This window comes from Mizuhopecten yessoensis, unplaced genomic scaffold, assembly GCF_002113885.1.
Source record: "Mizuhopecten yessoensis strain PY_sf001 unplaced genomic scaffold, ASM211388v2 scaffold11039, whole genome shotgun sequence".
Lineage (NCBI taxonomy): Eukaryota > Metazoa > Mollusca > Bivalvia > Pectinida > Pectinidae > Mizuhopecten > Mizuhopecten yessoensis.
Window position 1 is genome coordinate 130,208 of NW_018408848.1, and position 22,729 is coordinate 152,936.

At 39.6% G+C, this 22,729-nt stretch overlaps 1 protein-coding gene across 1 annotated transcript; it reads left to right on the top strand.

Moving 5' to 3' along the window:
- Nucleotides 1-233: 233 nt before the first annotated feature.
- On the top strand, nucleotides 234-21,439 carry LOC110464869 (mucin-5AC-like). Its single transcript, XM_021520320.1, has 8 exons — nucleotides 234-276; nucleotides 3,393-3,508; nucleotides 4,120-4,194; nucleotides 5,672-5,801; nucleotides 5,990-7,633; nucleotides 16,777-17,550; nucleotides 17,727-17,856; nucleotides 20,182-21,439. Exons 1-8 carry the CDS (start codon nucleotides 240-242, stop codon nucleotides 20,372-20,374), a joined length of 3,099 nt encoding a protein of 1,032 aa, XP_021375995.1. The 5' UTR covers nucleotides 234-239; the 3' UTR covers nucleotides 20,375-21,439.
- The last annotated feature ends 1,290 nt before the right edge of the window (nucleotides 21,440-22,729 follow it).

Sequence of the window (22,729 nt, forward strand, 5' to 3'; positions counted from 1 at the left end):
ATTCTATTGGCGTCACATCGTGAAAATTTACGTTTCACTTTCTTTTATCAAAATGATATATTGACAAATATACGCCCCTCTTGTGGTAAATTAATGGTATAAAGTGGACACACGCGCAGACAACGCCCGTTATCAGATGTGGATTAAATACACCCACTAACAGAGATTAGGACTACCAGGAATTATAGATATGGAGACCATCCGTTAGAGCTGCCTCAGATGACCGAAGACTCCCAAGCATGAAGACATACCTAGTACTGATCTGTCTCCTTGCAGGTATGACATAAACTTGACAAACGAATAACAGCATTGCCAAGCTTCTCAATGATGAAATCTTTTCAACGCTTGAAATGTATCTACGTTTTTTAAGTTCTTTATTTTAATTTTACGCATATGATTTAATTTACATAGAGCTTACTAATTTTTACATTTGAACTGAAATATACACATTGGTCAAAGCAAATATTCATAGACAATATTTGTAAGCTGTTTGTGTTCAAAGCGATCGGTATACTTAATGCAAATAAACCGCTCAGTTAATATCTTCTGAATTCGGAATGCATTAGTTTAAACCTTACATAATGTTTTGTGGTGGTGGGGGATTAACACTCAAGAAAATATATCTTTAACGCATTTTGTGGACTAAATTTCTGTCACTGAAAGATTCTTTTCCAGATTTTTTTTTCACGTTTCATTGCGATTGTTTAAAAGTTGCGAAATTGTTTTACTACAAAAGTATCACTTTGTTAATATTTATGCAATAATATTTAACTGCAATTAAAACAAAATCCATTTCTGAGGCTCTTTTAAGGGTGGTCCAGTTGCATTTGACCTTTGACACTTGAATTAAGGTAGTGTATTCCAAGAATTGTAGTAAATTGCCCTGACCCATTTTTTGAAGATTTCAAAAGACAAAAAATCCTTTTTTCATAAGTAATAATAAAAAGTAAGAAACTGTTTAACTTTAAAAAATAGAATTTCTGTAAAAACTGCATTGTATTTTTTAAGGGTGCTTAAACAAATACAGAAAGAAATATGATAATTTAGGTGAATTATAAATTCATATTATGAAAAAGGCTGCTGATTTATTAAAACTTTTGTTGAATTTTTATATAAAGGAAATGAAAACCGCTGCTGACATAATGGGGGTCAAAATCAACAAATTTTCCTGATAGGACACGAGTCTGAGTTAACACGCTCATGACTTATCTAAGCTTATTGCGTCTGCACTTCCCTGTGTTTAAAATATTTGCTGTTTTCTTGCGGGGTTGCGCATGTGTTTGTTTAGTGCCTTGTTATGTTTTCCTATGCTGAATTTGAGATGTCACTTTTCTGACTATTGTCACAGCCTACTTTTATATCTCTTTCTATATATAAGTGCTGTTAGTGAAAAACTTGGTTACTGAAATAGGTACCACGGACAGCTATTGAAGTTGATCGTCGTTCTTATAAATCCTGTACATGTCGTACCTTATAAAATTGCCGTGTATGCAAACCGTGTCCTGGTTATTTATCTGTAATATTAACTAGTACTTTCAAACACTTTAAATGGAGTCGAACGTTCTTTTCCAGCCCTCATACTGTAGCTCACATAACCTGTCCTTCTCTTCAAGATGTCCTGCCAACTAACCTCTCATTGATGTGAAAACCTTACTGGTCTGTAACTGGCTTTTCTTTTCAAATCCTTTATATAAACAAATCAGGTGTTATACTCCGTAACTGCAATTGTACCCTTCCCCTTCTGAGGTAAGGGAATGATAGACTCGTATTCTTAAGAAATAGTTATCCTATAATTTATACTGTAAAATAAACCTTAATTGACGTCTGGTGTCCTGTTGAATCAAACATCAATATGTATATAGCTAGAGTTTTAGCGGTGGAATGAGTATGTAGTTGGTTCTAAACATTGTAAATAGCCGAGTGTAGAGTAAAGCATTCTGTGCTCAAACAATTCGTCCTGTAAAGACCATATTTGTATAATATACAGCTGGAATGCGGGAACGAACAGCTTCTATTTAGAGATAATGATATTCTACTCTATATTTCAGACGTTGATACTACCAAGGCCGTGTGTCAACAAAGTGTAGGGGGCTTGTTGACTTAGATTGCTAATTATTTACCTCCTCCCGTCCTCTCTCGTCTACACCTGATCACCTAGCTATGAATAACTGCTATCACAGGGTTGGGCAATCTAACAGATTGTTCCTAAACGTGGTGATTTTGGTGACAGGAAAGTTACGTTACTACGTACAGCGTATAGTCAATGGAGTGACTTATCAGGAAACAGCGAAAAACCTTGTTTTTTAATATCTAAGTTAGAACATGCTACTCAAGTTACAGAATATCTAGAGTGATACTAAATATATGGAACATCAGTTCAACTTCATTTTGAACATTTACACATCCATCCAAGGGGAGGTCTTTCCCCGTTGCCCATGGTAATTGTTGCGATGGCATTAAATGCACAGATTCCGTCATAAAAACGTACACCTTTGCTGCAGAACAGAACGACCAATCAGAACCAAGATACTATATCCTAATTTAATATGGATTTTGACTTAAAATGATAAATACTTTAAAACAAATTACTCAAATAGAAAGAAATTGTGTTTGTATTATATATACCACAGATTACACAGATTTTGTTTGTGCTGCCCATTTGAGGACAGCTAAATACTGCATACTGTGTCTAGAGAGAACACAGTCAATCAAGATAAAGAAGGACTTATTATGAAGACGGGGATCTAGTCATTATATTTAAAAAAAAAAGGAATTATTACTCTTAGTAAAATAAATTTTGCGTATAACAGTAACATCTTTAAAGAACAAGAAATGCCCCTCCTCGTGTCTTCCGCTCCTAGCAACCTTACATCAATAACGCTGCACATGACAATATTTCCGACACACTAGACTAGCAACAACAAGAGTTACGCGCAGCTTATGTCATAATGGAGCAGAGAACTGGTTTGTTTCCTGATGTACTATTATTTTCAAATGTCACGGTGACAGTAAAGTCAATAAATGCGTGAGTTTCTCATGTTGAGTATTAATGTGTGATCACTGTCGTCTTATGCAATTCCACTCAACTACCTTCCTCATAGAAAGTTTTTTATAACTGCGAATCGTGTGCCAAGACTTATGATTCGTCATAGAAGGCTGATATGACAGGGAGATCGTGAGACAATGCATTAGATTCCCCACAGAGGTTGTATGTGACAAGGGGATCGTGTGCAAAAACTTCATATCCTCACAAGTTCATGAGCTAGGAGATAGGCGTCAAGTCCTGAAATTCCCTTATAGGATTTTACGTGGCATGATAATACAATGGCAATGTACAGCAATAAAATCGTGATAAATATTTTAAAACTTTTGCCATTATTCCCTTGGTTTAGGTTTGGGGGTGGATGGAGCCCCATCAAAGAGGAAACCAGAATTCAGCTGTTACGCATGCGTTGACTTAAAGGAAGGCGAACTATGTGCAGAGACATCTATGTGTCAAGCTGGTCACGTGAGTGTTAATCTTTATTGAGATTGTATATCAAGGACCTGTTGTTTTTAAACATTTTTATCATTGGGAAATCTTACAAATATGCTTCTTGTAAAAGAATAATAACAGTTGTTTGATCGATAGCGTAAATCCTGTTTTATTTCGAAAGAATTTACATAGATTGTCAAAACCGACCTAATCATGACAAAACGTTTTTGTTACCTAATCAAAGTAAATGATGTAAACGATGGAGTCATGATTCTATATTAAAGTCATATGTAAAATAGATTAACTGAACGGTGAGCTGCTCGATTAATGCAGCTTGGAGTTTGTTTACGATTTTTTAAAACGATTTTATTTCCAATACGGATAATATAGTATACATACACAATGTATTTAATGTCGACAAAATACACAGGAAAATATATCAGCCCTTCTTAATGCAATGTGGATTAACTTAAGGCACTTTATGCGTATAGATTTTAGAAGAATCTCGAATACAAATAATTTTACTGTAAAAAGAAACAAACACATGAAACTAGAAGATTAGGAACAGCAGTGCTCCACTGCTTCCCATTATCTGGTTCCGAGTGTTTCTTTTGTACGCTTATATAATATCTACTTTCCTACAGGCACAATGTATGACCCAGTACGTGTATGGAGATCGAGGGGACATCACCATCCTCAAGGGATGTTCTCACGTCACAGTAAGTCTGGTCGTGTTTTTATGTCACAGTTAGATTAATTGTGGCGCATTTAATAACAATATTATCAAGTGGTAACACAGTAAAACAGATTTTATTTTTTGGGGGTGATCACTCTGCAAACAACAATGACGAATTATCACGGCTACAAATTCTGAGTCATCACTTGCATTGACCTTTATTCAAGAATGTGAATGCGAAGTGTCAACTTTCATATTATATTGATAATATAGTAATGTAATGATGTATACCCGGACATTTTCGCTGTAGTTCATTTTTCGCCTTTTTTGCCCTCCGTTATGATGTATACCCGGACATTTTCGCTGTAGTTCATTTTTCGCCTTTTTTTGCCCTCCGTAATGATGTATACCCGGACATTTTCGCTGTAGTTCATTTTTCGCCTGTTTTGCCCTCCGTAATGATGTATTCCCGGACATTTTCGCTGTAGTTCATTTTTCGCCTTTTTTTGCCCTCCGTAATGATGGCGAATTTATCATTCATCGAACATTAGTTAATAATTAACAAAATATACATAGTCATTAAATATGAAGGGTGAAATTAAAACTAGTCGAATAATTCGAATATGGATTTTACTGGCGATTGAGAAAGTTTGACAGGGCGAAAGCTTTTTCGGTATACAGCTAAACAGGGCGAAACATTTTCCGGTATACAGCTAGACAGGGCGAACACTTTTCCGGTATACAGAAAGCTTTTTAGGGATACAGCTTGACATTGATGTACACAACCTTTATTCCAGCGTCTAAAAGTGCTAACAATGTTCATTATATAGATAGACTCCTAGTGTAATACACATTTACTCCATGGGCCACTTCTTTAACCGCGGCAAAATAGTCAGTGCTGATGTTTCATCTGGAGGTATCGATCAAATCGTATTTAATCATTTTAATGAATCAACATGTTGTGTCAAGATGGATGTGACATAGAGGTCCAGTGACATTTAATCCCTGACGAAAGGCTAAGCCCGAAAGTTTGGAAAAGAGTGACTTACAAGTGCATTGCGTTCCCTATAGGAACATATGTTTATAGACAAATCGTATTGCTTACAAGGTTCCGGTACCCTGTCAATGGGAGACAACTCGTCATTACCACTCCGAGTCTTTGTTTTATGTTCCAAATTCCCGTTGTCGCATAAATTGGTAACGACTAAGTGTTATCAGATTCAGGAAGACAACCATCTTTCTCTTTTATGTCAAAGATTCAAACAAATGGTATTCTGTACAAACTGTATGATTAACCAATAGAAAAACACCAAGTAGTATTACGGGAGTATGACAGTTACAAGAACTATATGAAACTAGGCAGGAGATGTTATTTGTTTCTCTGGATAAAAATAATTCAAATTTCCATATTTATCACTTAATGGAGTTGACGTATAACCGCGCACCTAGTCAGACAAATGTCACAATTTTCCATTTCATCACGGTATTTTCAATTATATTTTATTTTTCTGAATTCACAGACTTGCATGAATAAGGAAGAGAACAACCCTGAGGAGTGTTATTGGGCTAGTATGGGCGACTTTGAGGGGAAATGTACGTTCTGCTGTGACGAGAGTTGGTGTAACAACGATATTTACACCGCCAAGTCAGGTTTGTGTCCAGTATTTTCCTCGTGTGACACCTGACCTCAGTAAGGTTTGGAAGGGAATGGTTTATGATGATGTCAGTTATACATATAGAGAGATACATAGGCCGAGACGGACAGATAGATATAGCAGACACATATTTCATATATAAACAGAACATATGATAACAATGACTATTTGTTTTCGTTTCAGGAGTAGTACCAGAAAACGAGCAAAATGACGTAGTTCCACCCCGAAAATCGGCAGTTGACAGACATGGTATCCCATTTGACATTGCAGGAGCATATGCACCCAAACCCCGCACAAAACCAGCCTCCGCGGGACCTGGTCCTGCAGGCCCAAAGCCTCATCATGGCGGGCCAGCTCATGCAAAGCCTTCAACAAACCCAGCATCTACCGGACCTGGCCCTGCAGGCCCACAGCCTCATCATGGCGGGCAAGCTCATGCAAAACCTTCAACAAAACCAGCATCTACCGGCCCTGGTCCTGCAGGCCCGAAGCCTCATCATGGCGGGCCAGCTCATGCCAAGCCTTCAACAAAACCAGCATCTACCCGACCTGGTCCTGCAGGCCCGAAGCCTCATCATGGCGGGCCCGCTCATGCAAAGCCTTCAACAAAACCAACATCTACCGGACCTGGTCCCGCAGGCCCGAAGCCTCATCATGGCGGGCCCGCTCATGCAAAGCCTTCAACAAAACCAACATCTACCGGACCTGGTCCCGCAGGCCCGAAGCCTCATCATGGCGGGCCCGCTCATGCAAAGACTTCAACAAAAACAGCATCTACCGGACCTGGTCCTGCAGGCCCGAAGCCTCATCCTGGAGGGCAAGCTCATGCAAAGCCTTCAACAAAACCAGCATCTACTGGACCTGGTCCCACTAGTCAAAAACCTCATATCGCTTCGCCAGCTCATACAAAACCTCCAACTAATTCTGGAAACGGTCCAGTAGGCCCAGCAGCTTCGAAACCGAAGCCAACAAACTCTCCATCAACTAAACCTCCCGCCACACAACCTCCAGTGTCGTCTGGAAGTCAATCTGGAGGCCACTCCGGTGGAAACTCAGCTGGAAACTCCGGAGGACATAGCGGAAGTTGTCATCAACACCATGGCCATAGCTGCTGTAAAAACCACGGAATAGACATAAACGTACACGTACACATCGACGGCGGGACAATAACATCGAGCATCAACGGAAACACGAACCATCACGGTAATCACAATGTCAGCAACAACTCAAGTAGTAACTCTAATACGAACACCAGTGGCAATTCAAACAGCAACACAAACAGCAATAGTAGCAACAGCAGTTCCAGTAGCAGTAACAACACAAGCTCCAGTGGTAACTCTAACACCGGAACCAGTAGCACTAATAGTACAAGCACGGGTAGCAGCACAAACTCCAATAGCAATACTAGCATCGGCACCAGTAGCAATACCAATTCCGGGACCAGTAGTAGCAGCAGCACAAGTACCAGTAGCAATAGCAGCGCAAGCTCTAGTGGTAACTCTAACACCGGGACCAGTAGCACTAATAGTACAAGCACGGGTAGCAGCACAAACTCCAATAGCAATACTAGCATCGGCACAGGTAGCAATACCAATTCCGGGACCAGTAGTAGCAGCAGCACAAGTACCAGTAGCAATAGCAGCACAAGCTCTAGTAGCAGTTCCAGCAGCAGTACCAACTCCGGGTCCAGTACCAGTAGCAGTTCAAGCACCTCTAGCAATAGCAGTTCAAGTTCAAGCAGCAATACCAACTCCGGGACGAGTAGCAGTTCAAGCACGGGTAGCAAAACCAATAACAGCACCAGTAGCAATACCAACACGGGCACAGGTAACAATAACAACACCAATTCAAGTAGCAATGGTAAAACCAGCACAAGCAGCAACAATACAAATACGAACACAAACACCAATATAAACACCAATGCCAACACCAACACCAACGCCAACACAAATACCAACACCATCACTAACACCAACAATCAGAATAACTCCAATACCAACACCAACACCAACAATCAGAATAGCACCAATACCAACACAAGTACCAATACCAACACCTACACCAATACCAATACCAATACCAACGCAAATAACAACACCAACAATCAGAATAGCACCAATACCAACACTAACACCAATACCAACACCAACACCACCAATACAAACAACAATACAAATACCAACACCAACACCAACACCAACACCAACAATCAGAATAGCACCAATACCAACACCAACACCAATATCAATACCAACACTAACAATCAGAATAGCACCAATACCAACACCAATACCAACAATCAGAATAGCACCAATATCAACACCAATACCAACACCAATGCCAACACGAACAATCAGAATAGCACCAATACCAACACCAATACCAACAATCAGAATAGCACCAATACCAATACCAACACCAACACCAATACCAACACCAATGCCAACACGAACAATCAGAATAGTACCAATACCAACACCAATACCAACACCAACACAAGTACCAACACGAACACCAACACTAACAATCAAAATAGCACCAACACCAACGCAAATACCAACACCAATACGAACACCCACAATCAGAATAGCACCAATACAAACACCAACACCAATACAAACACCAACACCAATACAAACACCAACACAAGTACCAACACCAATACCAACGCAAATAACAACACCAATACCAACACCAACAATCAGAATAGCACCAATACCAGCACCAATACCAACACTAACAATCAGAATAGCACCAATACCAACACCAATGCCAACACGAACAAGCAGAATAGCACCAACACCAACACCAACACCAATACCAACACCAATACCAACAATCAGAATAGCACCAATACCAACACGAACAATCAGAATAGCACCAATCCCAACACTAATACCAATACCAACACCAACAGTAACACCCACCATCAGAATAGCACCAATACCAACACAAGTACCAATACCAACACCTACACCAATACCAAAACCAATCCCAACGCAAATAACAACACCAATACCAACACCAACAATCAGAATAGCACCAATCCCAACACTAATACCAATACCAACACCAATACCAACACCAACACCAATACCGACACCAATGCCAACACGAACAATCAGAATAGCACCAATACCAACACTAATACCAATACCAACACCAACAGTAACACCCACCATCAGAATAGCACCAATACCAACACAAGTACCAACACCAACAATCAGAATAGCACCAATGCCAACACCAATACCAATTCCAATACCAACACTAACAATCAGAATAGCACCAATACCAACACCAATGCCAACACGAACAATCAGAATAGCACCAATACCAACACCAATACCAATACCAATACCAATACCAATACCAACACCAACACTAACACCCACAATCAGAATAGCACCAATGCCAACATCAACACCAATACCAATACCAACACCAACAATCAGAACAGCACCAATACCAACACCAACACCAATCCCAATACCAACACCAACAATCAGAATAGCACCACTACCAACACCAATACCAACAATCAGAATGGCACCAATACCAACACTAACAATCAGAATAGCACCAATACCAACACCAACTCCAATACTAACACCAACACAAGTACCAACACCAACAATCAGAATAGCACCAATACCAACACCAATACAAATACCAACACCAACACCAATACCAATACCAACACCAACACCAACAATCAGAATAGCACCAATACCAACACCAATACCAACACCAATGCCAACACGAACAATCAGAATAGCACCAATACCAACACCAATACCAATACCAACACCAACACCAATACCAATACCAATACCAACACCAACAATCAGAATAGCACCAATACCAACACCAATACCAACAATCAGAATGGCACCAATACCAACACTAACAATCAGAATAGCTCCAATACCAACACTAACACCAATACCAATACCAACACCAACACCAACAGTCAGAATAGCACCAATACCAACACCAACACCAATTCCAATACCAACACAAGTACCAACACCAATACCAATACCAACACCCACAATCAGAATAGCACCAATACCAACACCAACACCAATACTAACACCAACACAAGTACCAACACCAACAATCAGAATAGCACCAATGCCAACACCAATACCAACACTAACAATCAGAATAGCACCAATACCAACACCAACACCAACAATCAGAATAGCACCAATACCAACACCAACACCAATACCAACACCAATGCCAACACGAACAATCAGAATAGCACCAATACCAACACCAATACCAATACCAACACCAACACCAATACCAATACCAATACCAACACCAACAATCAGAATAGCACCAATACCAACACCAATACCAACAATCAGAATGGCACCAATACCAACACTAACAATCAGAATAGCTCCAATACCAACACTAACACCAATACCAATACCAACACCAACACCAACAATCAGAATAGCACCAATACCAACACCAACACCAATACCAATACCAACACAAGTATCAACACCAATACCAATACCAACACCCACAATCAGAATAGCACCAATACCAACACCAACACCAATACCAACACCAATGCCAACACCAACAATCAGAATAGCACCAATACCAACACCAATACCAATACCAACACCAACACCAACACTAACACCCACAATCAGAATAGCACCAATGTCAACACCAACACCAATACCAATACCAGCACCAACAATCAGAATAGCACCAATACCAACACCAACACCAACAATCAGAATAGCACCAACACCAACACTAACAATCAGAATAGCACCAATACCAACACCAACACCAATACCAACACCAACACTAACAATCAGAATAGCACCAATACCAGCACCAATACCAACACCAATACCAACACCAACACCAATACCAACACCAACACTAACAATCAGAATAGCACCAATACCAATACCAACACCAACACCAACACCAACACTAACACTAACAATCAGAATAGTACCAACACCAACACTAACACAAACACCAATACCAACACCAATACCAACACCAACAATCAGAATAGCACCAACACCAACACTAACAATCAGAATAGCACCAATACCAACACCAACACAAGTACCAACTACCACAATCAGAATAACACCAATACCAATACCAATGCAAATACCAACACCCACAATCAGAATAACACCAACACAAGTACCAACACCCACAATCAGAATAACACCAATACCAATACCAATGCAAATACCAACACCCACAATCAGAATAACACAAATACCAACACCCACAATCAGAATAACACCAACACCAACACCAACACCCACAATCAGAATAACACCAATACCAACACCAATGCCAACACGAACAATCAGAATAACACCAACACCAATATCAATACCAATACCAACACCCACAATCAGAATAACACCAACACCAATACCAACACTACTTCCTACATTAAGAATAACAATAATACAAACAGTCAGACTAATATCAACACTAACACAACTACCAACACTAATATCAATACTAACACGAACAATGCTGTCCAAAATAGTTCTTACACAAATTCTAGCAACACTAGCAATAGCACCAATATAAACAGTCAGAACAGTACCAACGTGAATACCAACGCAAGCCCATCCAGCCCGAGGCCAATTACCAGTAGCAACCCCAGGACTTCAAGTAAGTGGGTCCTTAGGGAATTCCAGAAATGATGGTGTGGGGCTCAATGTGTACTGTAACTGCTTGCTGTGGATTGTTAATTGCGTGTTGCTTTCGTGTAGTGTCCACGTTGTCAGAGCTTAAATCATCTTGATTTGTATACCGACTTTATTATGAGTATCTGCATCAATTTGTTTGTCTGCTGTTCTATTTGTCTTGTCGTCAGCTTGGGTGCTTTAACTGCCTCAAACTGTTATGTACAAGACTAGAGATGATTACATGATTTATTTTTTAACTTTTTGTTTTATTATTATATTTCAAATATATATATATATATAAGGTATTGGGTATATTAAAATGTTGTAGTAACACAAAACAAGTAAAACGTATTAACAGTAAAATAGTCATATACTATTATTGGATCACGCGTTAAATGAGCTAAAATGGTTAAATGAAATGGTCGCTGTGAGATAAACCAAAAGGTACTAGCTGATATAAATCTTACTTATCTTACCTTTCACCAATCGGTATCACTACACGCTCAGAGCTTTTGGACTGTTTTGTTGAAACTTACAATCGAAGAAGCATACGGTTACAGTACACAACACTTTTCTGGAATTCCATAAGCACCCTTTAATATGATAGGACAAGTAACATGGGCTTCTTTGGTATGGTAGAACCAGTACCAATGGATCCTTTGGTATGGTAGAACCAGTACTAATGGACCATGAGGTATGGTAGAACCAGTACCAATGGATCCTTTGGTATGGTAGAAACAGTACCAATGGACCATTAGGTATGGTAGAACCAGTAGCAATGGACCATTAGGTATGGTAGAACCAGTACCAATGGACCATTTGGTATGGTAGAACCAGTACCAATGGACCATTAGGTATGGTAGAACCAGTACCAATGGACCATTTGGTATGGTAGAACCAGTACCAATGGACCATTAGGTATGGTAGAACCAGTACCAATGGACCATTTGGTATGGTAGAACCAGTACCAATGGACCATTAGGTATGGTAGAACCAGTACCAATGGACGCTTTGGTATGGTAGAACCAGTACCAATGGACCATTAGGTATGGTAGAACCAGTACCAATGGACCCTTTGGTATGGTAGAACCAGTACCAATGGACCATTAGGTATGGTAGAACCAGTACCAATGGACCCTTTGGTATGGTAGAACCAGTACCAATGGACCATTAGGTATGGTAGAACCAGTACCAATGGACCATTAGGTATGGTAGAACCAGTACCAATGGACCATTTGGTATGGTAGAACCAGTACCAATGGACCATTAGGTATGGTAGAACCAGTACCAATGGACGCTTTGGTATGGTAGAACCAGTACCAATGGACCATTAGGTATGGTAGAACCAGTACCAATGGACCCTTTGGTATGGTAGAACCAGTACCAATGGACCATTAGGTATGGTAGAACCAGTACCAATGGACCCTTTGGTATGGTAGAACCAGTACCAATGGACCATTAGGTATGGTAGAACCAGTACCAATGGATCCTTCGGTATGGTAGAACCAGTACCAATGGACCATTAGGTATGGTAAAACCAGTACCAATGGATCCTTCTGTATGGTAGAACCAGTACCAATGGATCCTTTGGTATGGTAGAACCAGTACTAATGGATCCTTTGGTATGGAAGAACCATAACCAATGGACCATTAGGTATGGTAGAACAAGTACCAATGGCCCATTAGGTATGGTAGAACCAGTACCAATGGATCCTTTGATATAGTAGAACCAGTACCAATGGATCCTTTGGTATGGTAGAGCCAGTACCAATGGACCCTTTGGTATAGTAAAACCAGTTCCAATGGACCATTAGGTATGGTAGAACCAGTACCAATGGACCATTAGGTATGTTAGAACCAGTACCAATGAACCATTTGGTATGGTAGAACCAGTACTAATGGATCCTTTGGTATGGAAGAACCATAACCAATGGACCATTAGTTATGGTAGAACAAGTACCAATGGACCATTAGGTATGGTAGAACAAGTACCAATGGACCATTAGGTATGGTAGAACCAGTAGCAATGGATCCTTTGGTATAGTAGAACCAGTACCAATGAACCATTAGGTATGGTAGAACCAGTACCAATGGATCCTTCGGTATGGTAGAACCAGTACCAATGGATCCTTTGATATAGTAGAACCAGTACCAATGGATCCTTTGGTATGGTAGAACCATTACCAATGGACCCTTTGGTATAGTAGAACCAGTGCCCATGGACCATTAGGTATGGTAGAACCAGTACCAATGGACTATGAGGTATGGTAGAACCAGTACCAATGGAACCTTTGATATAGTAGAACCAGTACCAATGGATCCTTTGGTATAGTAGAACCAGGACCAATGGACCCTTTGGTATAGTAGAACCAGTCCCAATGGACCATTAGGTATGGTAGAACCAGTAGCAATGGATCCTTTGGTATAGTAGAACCAGGACCAATGGACCCTTTGGTATAGTAGAACCAGTACCCATGGACCATTAGGTATGGTAGAACCAGTACCAATGGATCCTTCTGTATTCTGTATGGTAGAACCAGTACCAATGGATCCTTCGGTATGGTAGACCCAGTACCAATGATCCTTCGGTATAGTAGAACCAGTACTAATGGGTATTTTGGTATGGTAGGACCCTTTTTATTGGAACAGGTCTATTGGACCATTATATATGGAAGTCTAAGTACTCTATGACCTTTCAATCATGTGAAACGTGAATTTGTAAAATGAAACCGGTAGTATTTGACAAGTTGATTTAGTAGTACCTGTACTATTATGCCTTTACTATTGAATATATTTTGGTACGGTACGACCAGCATAAGTGGACTACTAGTATTTGGTGTGATATGACCAGTATAATTTGACTACTAGTATTTGGTGTGATATGACCAGTATATGTGGACTACTAGTATTTGGTGTGATATGACCTGTATAAGTGGACTACTAGTATTTGGTGTGATATGATCAGTATAAGTGGACTACTAGTATTTGGTGTGAAATTACCAGTATAAGTGGACTACTAGTATTTGGTGTTATATGACCAGGATAAGTGGACTACTAGTATTTGGTGTGATATGACCTGTATAAGTGGACTACTAGTATTTGGTGTGATATGACCAGGATAAGTGGACTACTAGTATTTGGTGTGATATAACCAGTATAAGTGGACTACTAGTATTTGGTGTGATATAACCAGTATAAGTGGACTACTAGTATTTGGTGTGATATAACCAGTATAAGTGGACTACTAGTATTTGGTGTTATATGACCAGGATAAGTGGACTACTAGTATTTGGTGTGATATAACCAGTATAAGTGGACTACTAGTATTTGGTGTGATATAACCAGTATAAGTGGACTACTAGTATTTGGTGTTATATGACCAGTATAAGTGGACTACTAGTATTTGGGGTGATATGATCAGTATAAGTGGACTACTAGTATTTGGTGTGAAATTACCAGTATAAGTGGACTACTAGTATTTGGTGTTATATGACCAGTATAAGTGGACTACTAGTATTAGGTATGATATGACCAGTATAAGTGGACTACTAGTATGTGGTGTGATATGACCAGCATAAGTGGACTACTAGTATTTGGTGTGATATGACCTGTATAAGTGGACTACTAGTATTTGGTGTGATATGACCTGTATAAGTGGACTACTAGTATTTGGTGTGAAATTACCAGTATAAGTGGACTACTAGTATTTGGTGTGATATGATCAGTATAAGTGGACTACTAGTATTTGGTGTGAAATTACCAGTATAAGTGGACTACTAGTATTTGGTGTGAAATGACCAGTATAAGTGCACTACTAGTATTTGGTGTGATATGACCAGTATAAGTGGACTACTAGTATTTGGTGTGATATGACCAGTATAATTTGATTTGGAATGAAGGAACAAGAACCATGGAACCCTTTGGTATAGTACAACCTGTACCTTTGTACAATAGGGTATGCCCCTTCGGTATCGTTGGACCATTTTGTATAAAAAGACCTGTACTATTTTTGTGTGGTAGGACCTGTACTATTGGACCTTTTGGTATGGTAGAACCAGTACCGCTGTACCCTATGGTATAATACAACCAGTCACAATAGGTCTTTTTGTGTGGTAGGACCTGTACTATTGGACCTTTTGATATAGTAGAACCAGTACCGCTGTACCCAATGGTATGGTAGAAGTAGTACTTTTGTACACTATGGTATCATACAATCTGTACCATAGGGTCCTTTAGTAAGGTAGGACCTGTCCTATTGGTATATTTAGACCTGAAAGTGGGCTAAACTATGTCGTATTGGTCTCATTCTGACAAGTCTACCACATAAAACCATTCAACCATACAGCTGCCAAAACGTTTATAAGTACTCTTTATCAATACCATATTTATAAAATACAAATAAACATATTTATTATGAAAAGTTTCTTGTTACACAACCAAGAAGTGTTTCTATGTGATGTTTCGATGACTAGTACGGTATGACCTCTGTCACATTCATCAGACAAATGGATGATTTAGGGACCCTCAACTATTGTGCATACGCTTACAGCGTAGCCGAATTGTGTACGTACGCTTTACTGGTCGTTTGTCTGATGAAGGTGACAGAGTACATACCGTACTAGTCATTGAAACGTCACATAGAAACACTTATTATTGGTTGTGTAACAAGACACTTATCAAAATCCATACTTACCAACATGAAGGACATTTTTAGAAAATCATATTTATTTATCAAAATGGCAAGAATACATACTCTGGTTGTACGATAATCAATACGAAACAAACTCACCATTGAACAAGAAAATAGCATTGATAACGTACATAACTTACTGTCAAAGTTTCATCATAATTAATCTTTGCATATATTTACTCTTTTTATTTGCTTATTTTTTATATAAGTATTTACGTCATCAATTACAAATGTACATTGTTATGATTTATTAGAATACGGTTTATATATGCTATGTTGATATACATAACCCGCTAGATAAGAGGGTTCGCTCTGTGCATGGCAATTGTAGTAAAGCTTTTAAATAAACGGATGGATTATTAATACAAAGGACATTTTTTAACTTAAAATCATAAATGGATTGCCATACGTTTTTATCTTTAGATTTTACTATGATTTCAACACTTTTAAACGTACGTGATATGAGTTTCAGATCCCCATTGTTTCACTTATGTAAAGCACATTTGATATAACGATTTCTGAGTGTCTACTGTGCTTTATTCAACATTTCGATCCTGACTTTTATTATTTAACAGGCTCTATTGCCAGTACCCCGAAGCCAACAGTCACGGCGCAGACTGGTAAAACCACAGCTAAGGTCGCCCTACAAACACTTGTTGTCAAAGGCTCATCGACTATACAAACAGGCAAGACAACGCCTTCCACCGCCATCCCAACAACAAAGCTATCAGCAACTGCAGCGACTACGAAAACGGCCACGACAGCCAAGCCGTCGACGACGGTGGGTCCATTAAAAACTGCTGGAACGACTTTCAAGTCAAAGTTAACAACCAAATCTCCGGTCACTACGCCTTCGTCCTCAACCAAATCTCAAACAACTGAAAAACCATCAACAAGTGCACCAGCCACAACAAAGATACCGACAACCACTAAGGGGCCAACCACTGCACCAACTTCAACTAGTGCGCCAGCAACAACAAAGTTACCGACAACCACTAAGGGGCCAACCACTGCACCAACTTCAACTAGTGCGCCAGCAACAACAAAAGCTCCAACAAGTCCGCCATCCTCCACTAAAGCGACAACCACAGCGAAGGTGCAAACAACAACGCCAACATCAACTAGAGCCCCAGTAACATCAAAAATAGCAACAACCAAAATGCCAACAACAGCTGTTCCAACCACCACCGTAGCTCCAACTACAACCAAAGCGCCTACCACCACTGCGCCCACAACTGCTGCACCAATCTCAACGGCGCCCACTGCTAAGAAGTCGGCAACAACAACTGTGCTCCCCACTTCAATGATGCCCAATACAACGATAGGATCTTCGACAACACAGAAGCCAGGTTTGGATGTTTTTATTTCTATGTCCGTTTAATCCTGTCGCTTTTTAATTTTTAATCATTTTCTGATTTACCAATTATCTCCTGTCGATTTTCTTCTTTCCATATGTCGGTTAGCGTGAGAACATAACTTGTGTAACTATAAGATGACACATATAATAAATCGATGGCGGTTCCAGCTTTTCAGTGTTACACCTGTGATGACAGCCATTGCAACAATCAGAAGCTTCAGACATGTCCGTCTAACTCTCACTACTGTCTAACAACTATTGACCAGAGCCCGACTGGAGACCGTGTCTTCACCAAGGGGTAAGTCATACTGACAGCAGCCAGATATCCATAGAGTAGCAAGCCACTTTAGACTTGCATTCACCAAGTAGTAAGTTATACTGTCAGCCAGATACTCATAGAGTAGCGAGCCAGTTTAGACTGGCATTCACCAAGGAGTACGTTATACTGTCAGCCAGATACTCATAGAGCAGCGAGCCAGTTTAGACTGGTATTCACCAAGGAGTAAGTTATACTGTCAGCCAGACACTCATAGAGCAGCGAGCCACTTTAGACTGGCATTCACCAAGGAGAAAGTTATACTGTCAGCCAGATACTCATAGAGCAGCGAGCGACTTTAGACTGGTATTCACCAAGGGGTAAGTTATACTGTCAGCCAGATACTCATAGAGGAGCGAGCCACTTTAGACTGGCATTCCCCAAGGAGTAAGTTATACTGTCAGCCAGACACTCATAGAGCAGCGAGCCACTTTAGACTGGCATTCACCAAGGAGTAAGGTATACTGTCAGGCAGATACTCATAGAGTAGCGAGCCACTTTAGACTGGCATTCCCCAAGTAGTAAGTTATACTGTCAGGCAGATAATCATAGAGTAGCGAGCCACTTTAGACTGGCATTCCCCAAGTAGTAAGTTATACTGTCAGGCAGATACTCATAGAGCAGCGAGCCACTTTAGACTGGCATTCACCAAGGAGTACGTTATACTGTCAGCCATATACTCATAGAGCAGCGAGCCAGTTTAGACTGGTATTCACCAAGGAGTAAGTTATACTGTCAGCCAGACACTCATAGAGCAGCGAGCCACTTTAGACTGGCATTCACCAAGGAGGAAGTTATACTGTCAGCCAGATACTCATAGAGCAGCGAGCGACTTTAGACTGGTATTCACCAAGGAGTAAGTTATACTGTCAGCCAGATCCTCATAGAGTAGCGAGCCACTTTAGACTGGCATTCCCCAAGTAGTAAGTTATACTGTCAGGCAGATAATCATAGAGTAGCGAGCCACTTTAGACTGGCATTCACCACGGAGTAAGTTATACTGTCAGCCAGATACTCATAGAGGAGCGAGCCACTTTAGACTGGCATTCCCCAAGGAGTAAGTTATACTGTCAGCCAGACACTCATAGGGCAGCGAGCCACTTTAGACTGGCATTCACCAAGGAGGAAGTTATACTGTCAGCAAGATACTCATAGAGCAGCGAGCCAGTTTAGACTGGCATTCACCAAGGAGTAATTTATACTGTCAACCAGATACTCATAGAGCGGCCAGCCACTTTAGACTGGCATTCACCAAGGAGTAATTTATACTGTCAACCAGATACTCATAGAGCGGCCAGCCACTTTAGACTGGCATTCACCAAGGAGTAATTTATACTGTCAACCAGATACTCATAGAGCGGCCAGCCACTTTAGACTGGCATTCACCAAGGAGTAATTTATACTGTCAACCAGATACTCATAGAGCGGCCAGCCACTTTAGACTGGCATTCACCAAGGAGTAAGGTATACTGTCAGGCAGATACTCATAGAGTAGCGAGCCACTTTAGACTGGCATTCAACAAGGAGTAAGTTATACTGTCAGCCAGATACTCATAGGGCGGCCAGCCACTTTAGACTGGCATTCACCAAGGAGTAAGTTATACTGTCAGCCAGATACTCATAGAGCAGCGAAGCATTGGATACGCACCATCACCGAGAGGTAAGTCATACTGGTAGCTAGATACTCGTTAATGGCGTGGGGTAAGGTACACAGACAGCAATGTACCCATATAGCAGCGGCTTACTCGAGACCTCTTAGAGCATGCTGACATATATATACTGCAGGAGGTGGACGGACACTGCCTTCATCAAAGGGTAAGCGGCAATGCACACTCACATCCAGACGTCCGTATAGTAGTATGTGAATAAATACCGTGACGTCTCCAATTGGTAAGTCATACTGACATCCAAACATCTATATATAGCATCTGGTCACTGGAGATCGTGCCATCACCAAGGGGTAAGTCATACTTATCACTAGCTACTAGCTATATGCATGGAGCAATGGACAGGAAGCATAGAAAATTTGACGATTTGATACCGCTGCTTCACCAAGGGAGAAAGCATAAGTAGCAATGTTAATTATATAATACTGGTGACCACGTTTTCACAAACAGGATTTGTCAAATGCAACCGAGAAGCAAAATGCGTCTTCAGAGAGGACAAGGCGACAAGCAACAGTTTCTATAGCAGATGGTTAATCACAATGAAAACTTTACATAGTAAAACTGTGAAAGGGAACTAAACATTATGATCAATCAGTGTTTAAGTAATAGATGATAAGGACGTTGCGTGGTCTTCTTTCAGATGTGTGACAGAAGCCGTCTGCATTGACAAGTGGTGGCACAAGACTTCCCCCCAACCGGACTGTCTCCTCAACATGGACGACAGCCCGTCTGGCCTCCCCGGGATGGCGATGAAGTGTAGTTTCTGTTGCATTAACGGCGAGTGTAACGAGTTCGCTCTGAGGGATTTCTCTAGCTTTTACACTCAACGATAATCTTACCACTTTACTCTTTTCAATTCTTTGCCTTCGCTGAGAATTTTTACTTTCGAATTCTCTTTACGTTCTTGCTATTATTTTAGATAAAATAATCAGAAAAAAATAATCTTCATGAAACGTAATTGTAGCAAATATACCACTTATATCATCATTTAGTGTGCAGATGTTTTTGTATGCTGATCATTCGTTTTTATAAGCAGGACTTTTCATTAAATCGTTTTCCCAACAGTTGTCGTTTATTTACCACGTTATCACTATAATACGGTTTCCCATTACTTCTACAGCTTTCATCACTGCTGGCCCATGTCCTATAGTTTAGTTATCCGCTCTATGGGGTATTGTGGAGTGGGGTTACATACTTACCGAAAATATGTAAATTAGTCTTGTATTAACTACCTCATATATTGCAGTGTTCCCAAATCAATGAGAAATTATTCAGAAAAATATCGTTTCTATTACCTCATCGTGTTTTGTAAACAACACGGTTCGAAGGTGTTTTTTTTTTTTTTTTAATGCTCCACGTTCGATCCTGGGCTACGAATAAAGAAGTATCATTTAATTTTACAAAAACAATTTTGCTAATGCAGCAAGACCTTTGCTTAAACCAGTAACGATACAACAACGCAGTTGAACGAAAATATATCGTTCTAGGCAACATAATAATTAGATATAGTCATAGTGTCAAGTGTCATGAAGAAATCCTAAAAGCCACTTCCTTGAAATTATAATAAAGGGTTGTTTCCCTTAAAGATACTTTACGAAGCAGTACTACCTATAAGGAAATGTAAATGTCAGAAACGGCAGATTTTATTTCCATTTGTACATTTATTATTATATTGGATAACACTGCATTTGCAAATTTATGTTAAGCACATGCCCCACTCCGCAAATAACATCTTTAGACTTTTCAAGGAATTATCCAGACATGAATCGAATAATGTCTCATGCGTTCTGCAAAAAATGCATGCAATTTGTTTAAAAACAAATGCGAATAATATTACATTTGTCTGCTTTGATCGGAGTCTACATATTATCACCAATACGTGTATAATAAAATGTTCATTGCTGTGGAATTATGGATATCACTGTTATAATCATAAGCGATTCAAAATGACACCCACGTCGACAAAACATACATTGTATAGGACATATTGTTACGTACACTAAGTAATCGTTCATGGTATTTGTGAAGTGTAGAAATTACACATTGTCTACAACACATACATTGTATAGGGCACATTGTTAGGTCTACTAAGTAATCGTTCATGGTATTTGTGAGGTGTAGAAATTACACATTGTCTACAACACGTACATTGTACAGGACACATTGTTACGTCTACTAAGTAATCGTTCATGGAATTTGTGAGGTATAGAAATTACACATTGTCTACAACACATACAATGTATAGGGTGCATTGTTACATTCACTTAGTAATCGTTCATGTTATTTGAGAGGTATAGAAATTACACATTGTCTACAACACAAACATTGTATAGGGCACATTGTTAGGTCTACTAAGTAATCGTTCATGGTATTTGTGAGGTATAGAAATTACTCATTGTCTACAACACATACATTGTATAGGGCACATTCCCACGTCTACTAAGTAATCGTTCATGGTATTTGTGAGGTATAGAAATTACACATTGTCTACAACACATACATTGTATAGGGCGCATTGTTACATTCACTTAGTAATCGTTCATGTTATTTGTGAGGTATAGAAATTACACATTGTCTACAACACATACATTGTATAGGGCACATTGTTACGTCTACTAAGTAATCGTTCATGATATTTGTGATGTATAGAAATTACACATTGTCTACAAGTTTTGTCGGCCGGATTGTTACAAATATTATTTTCACTATTAACACAAATATGCTGTTGTGATGACGCTAAATCAGAAGCTATTTTTACATCCGGGGTCAGCTCGCAGTGATTATGCAATATCTTTGAAACAACACAAAAATAATTAAATATGTTAAAAATAAAGATAAATGAAATATGAAAACGTACTTCTAGTACCTCAAATGTAACTTTTAATAAACAAGTACTTAATTTTACACCCTTCCTAAATGAATCGATTAAGGTTAGACATACTGATTCCTGTAACTTTTCCGTATATGATATATGTAGTCGCTCCTGTCTGCGAGTTATCGAACCTTTGCTACCAGATTACCTAATGTCTTTGATTTGAAACGTTTGGTTTCTTATGATCAACTTTGTTTGTATCTATGTACAAGCATGTATAAACAGAAAGAAATACTACATATGTATTATAGCCTTTGTAAAAATGCAGACTGTCATGATTTATTAAGCTATTTTGTGCGGTTTGGCGACCTTTTTA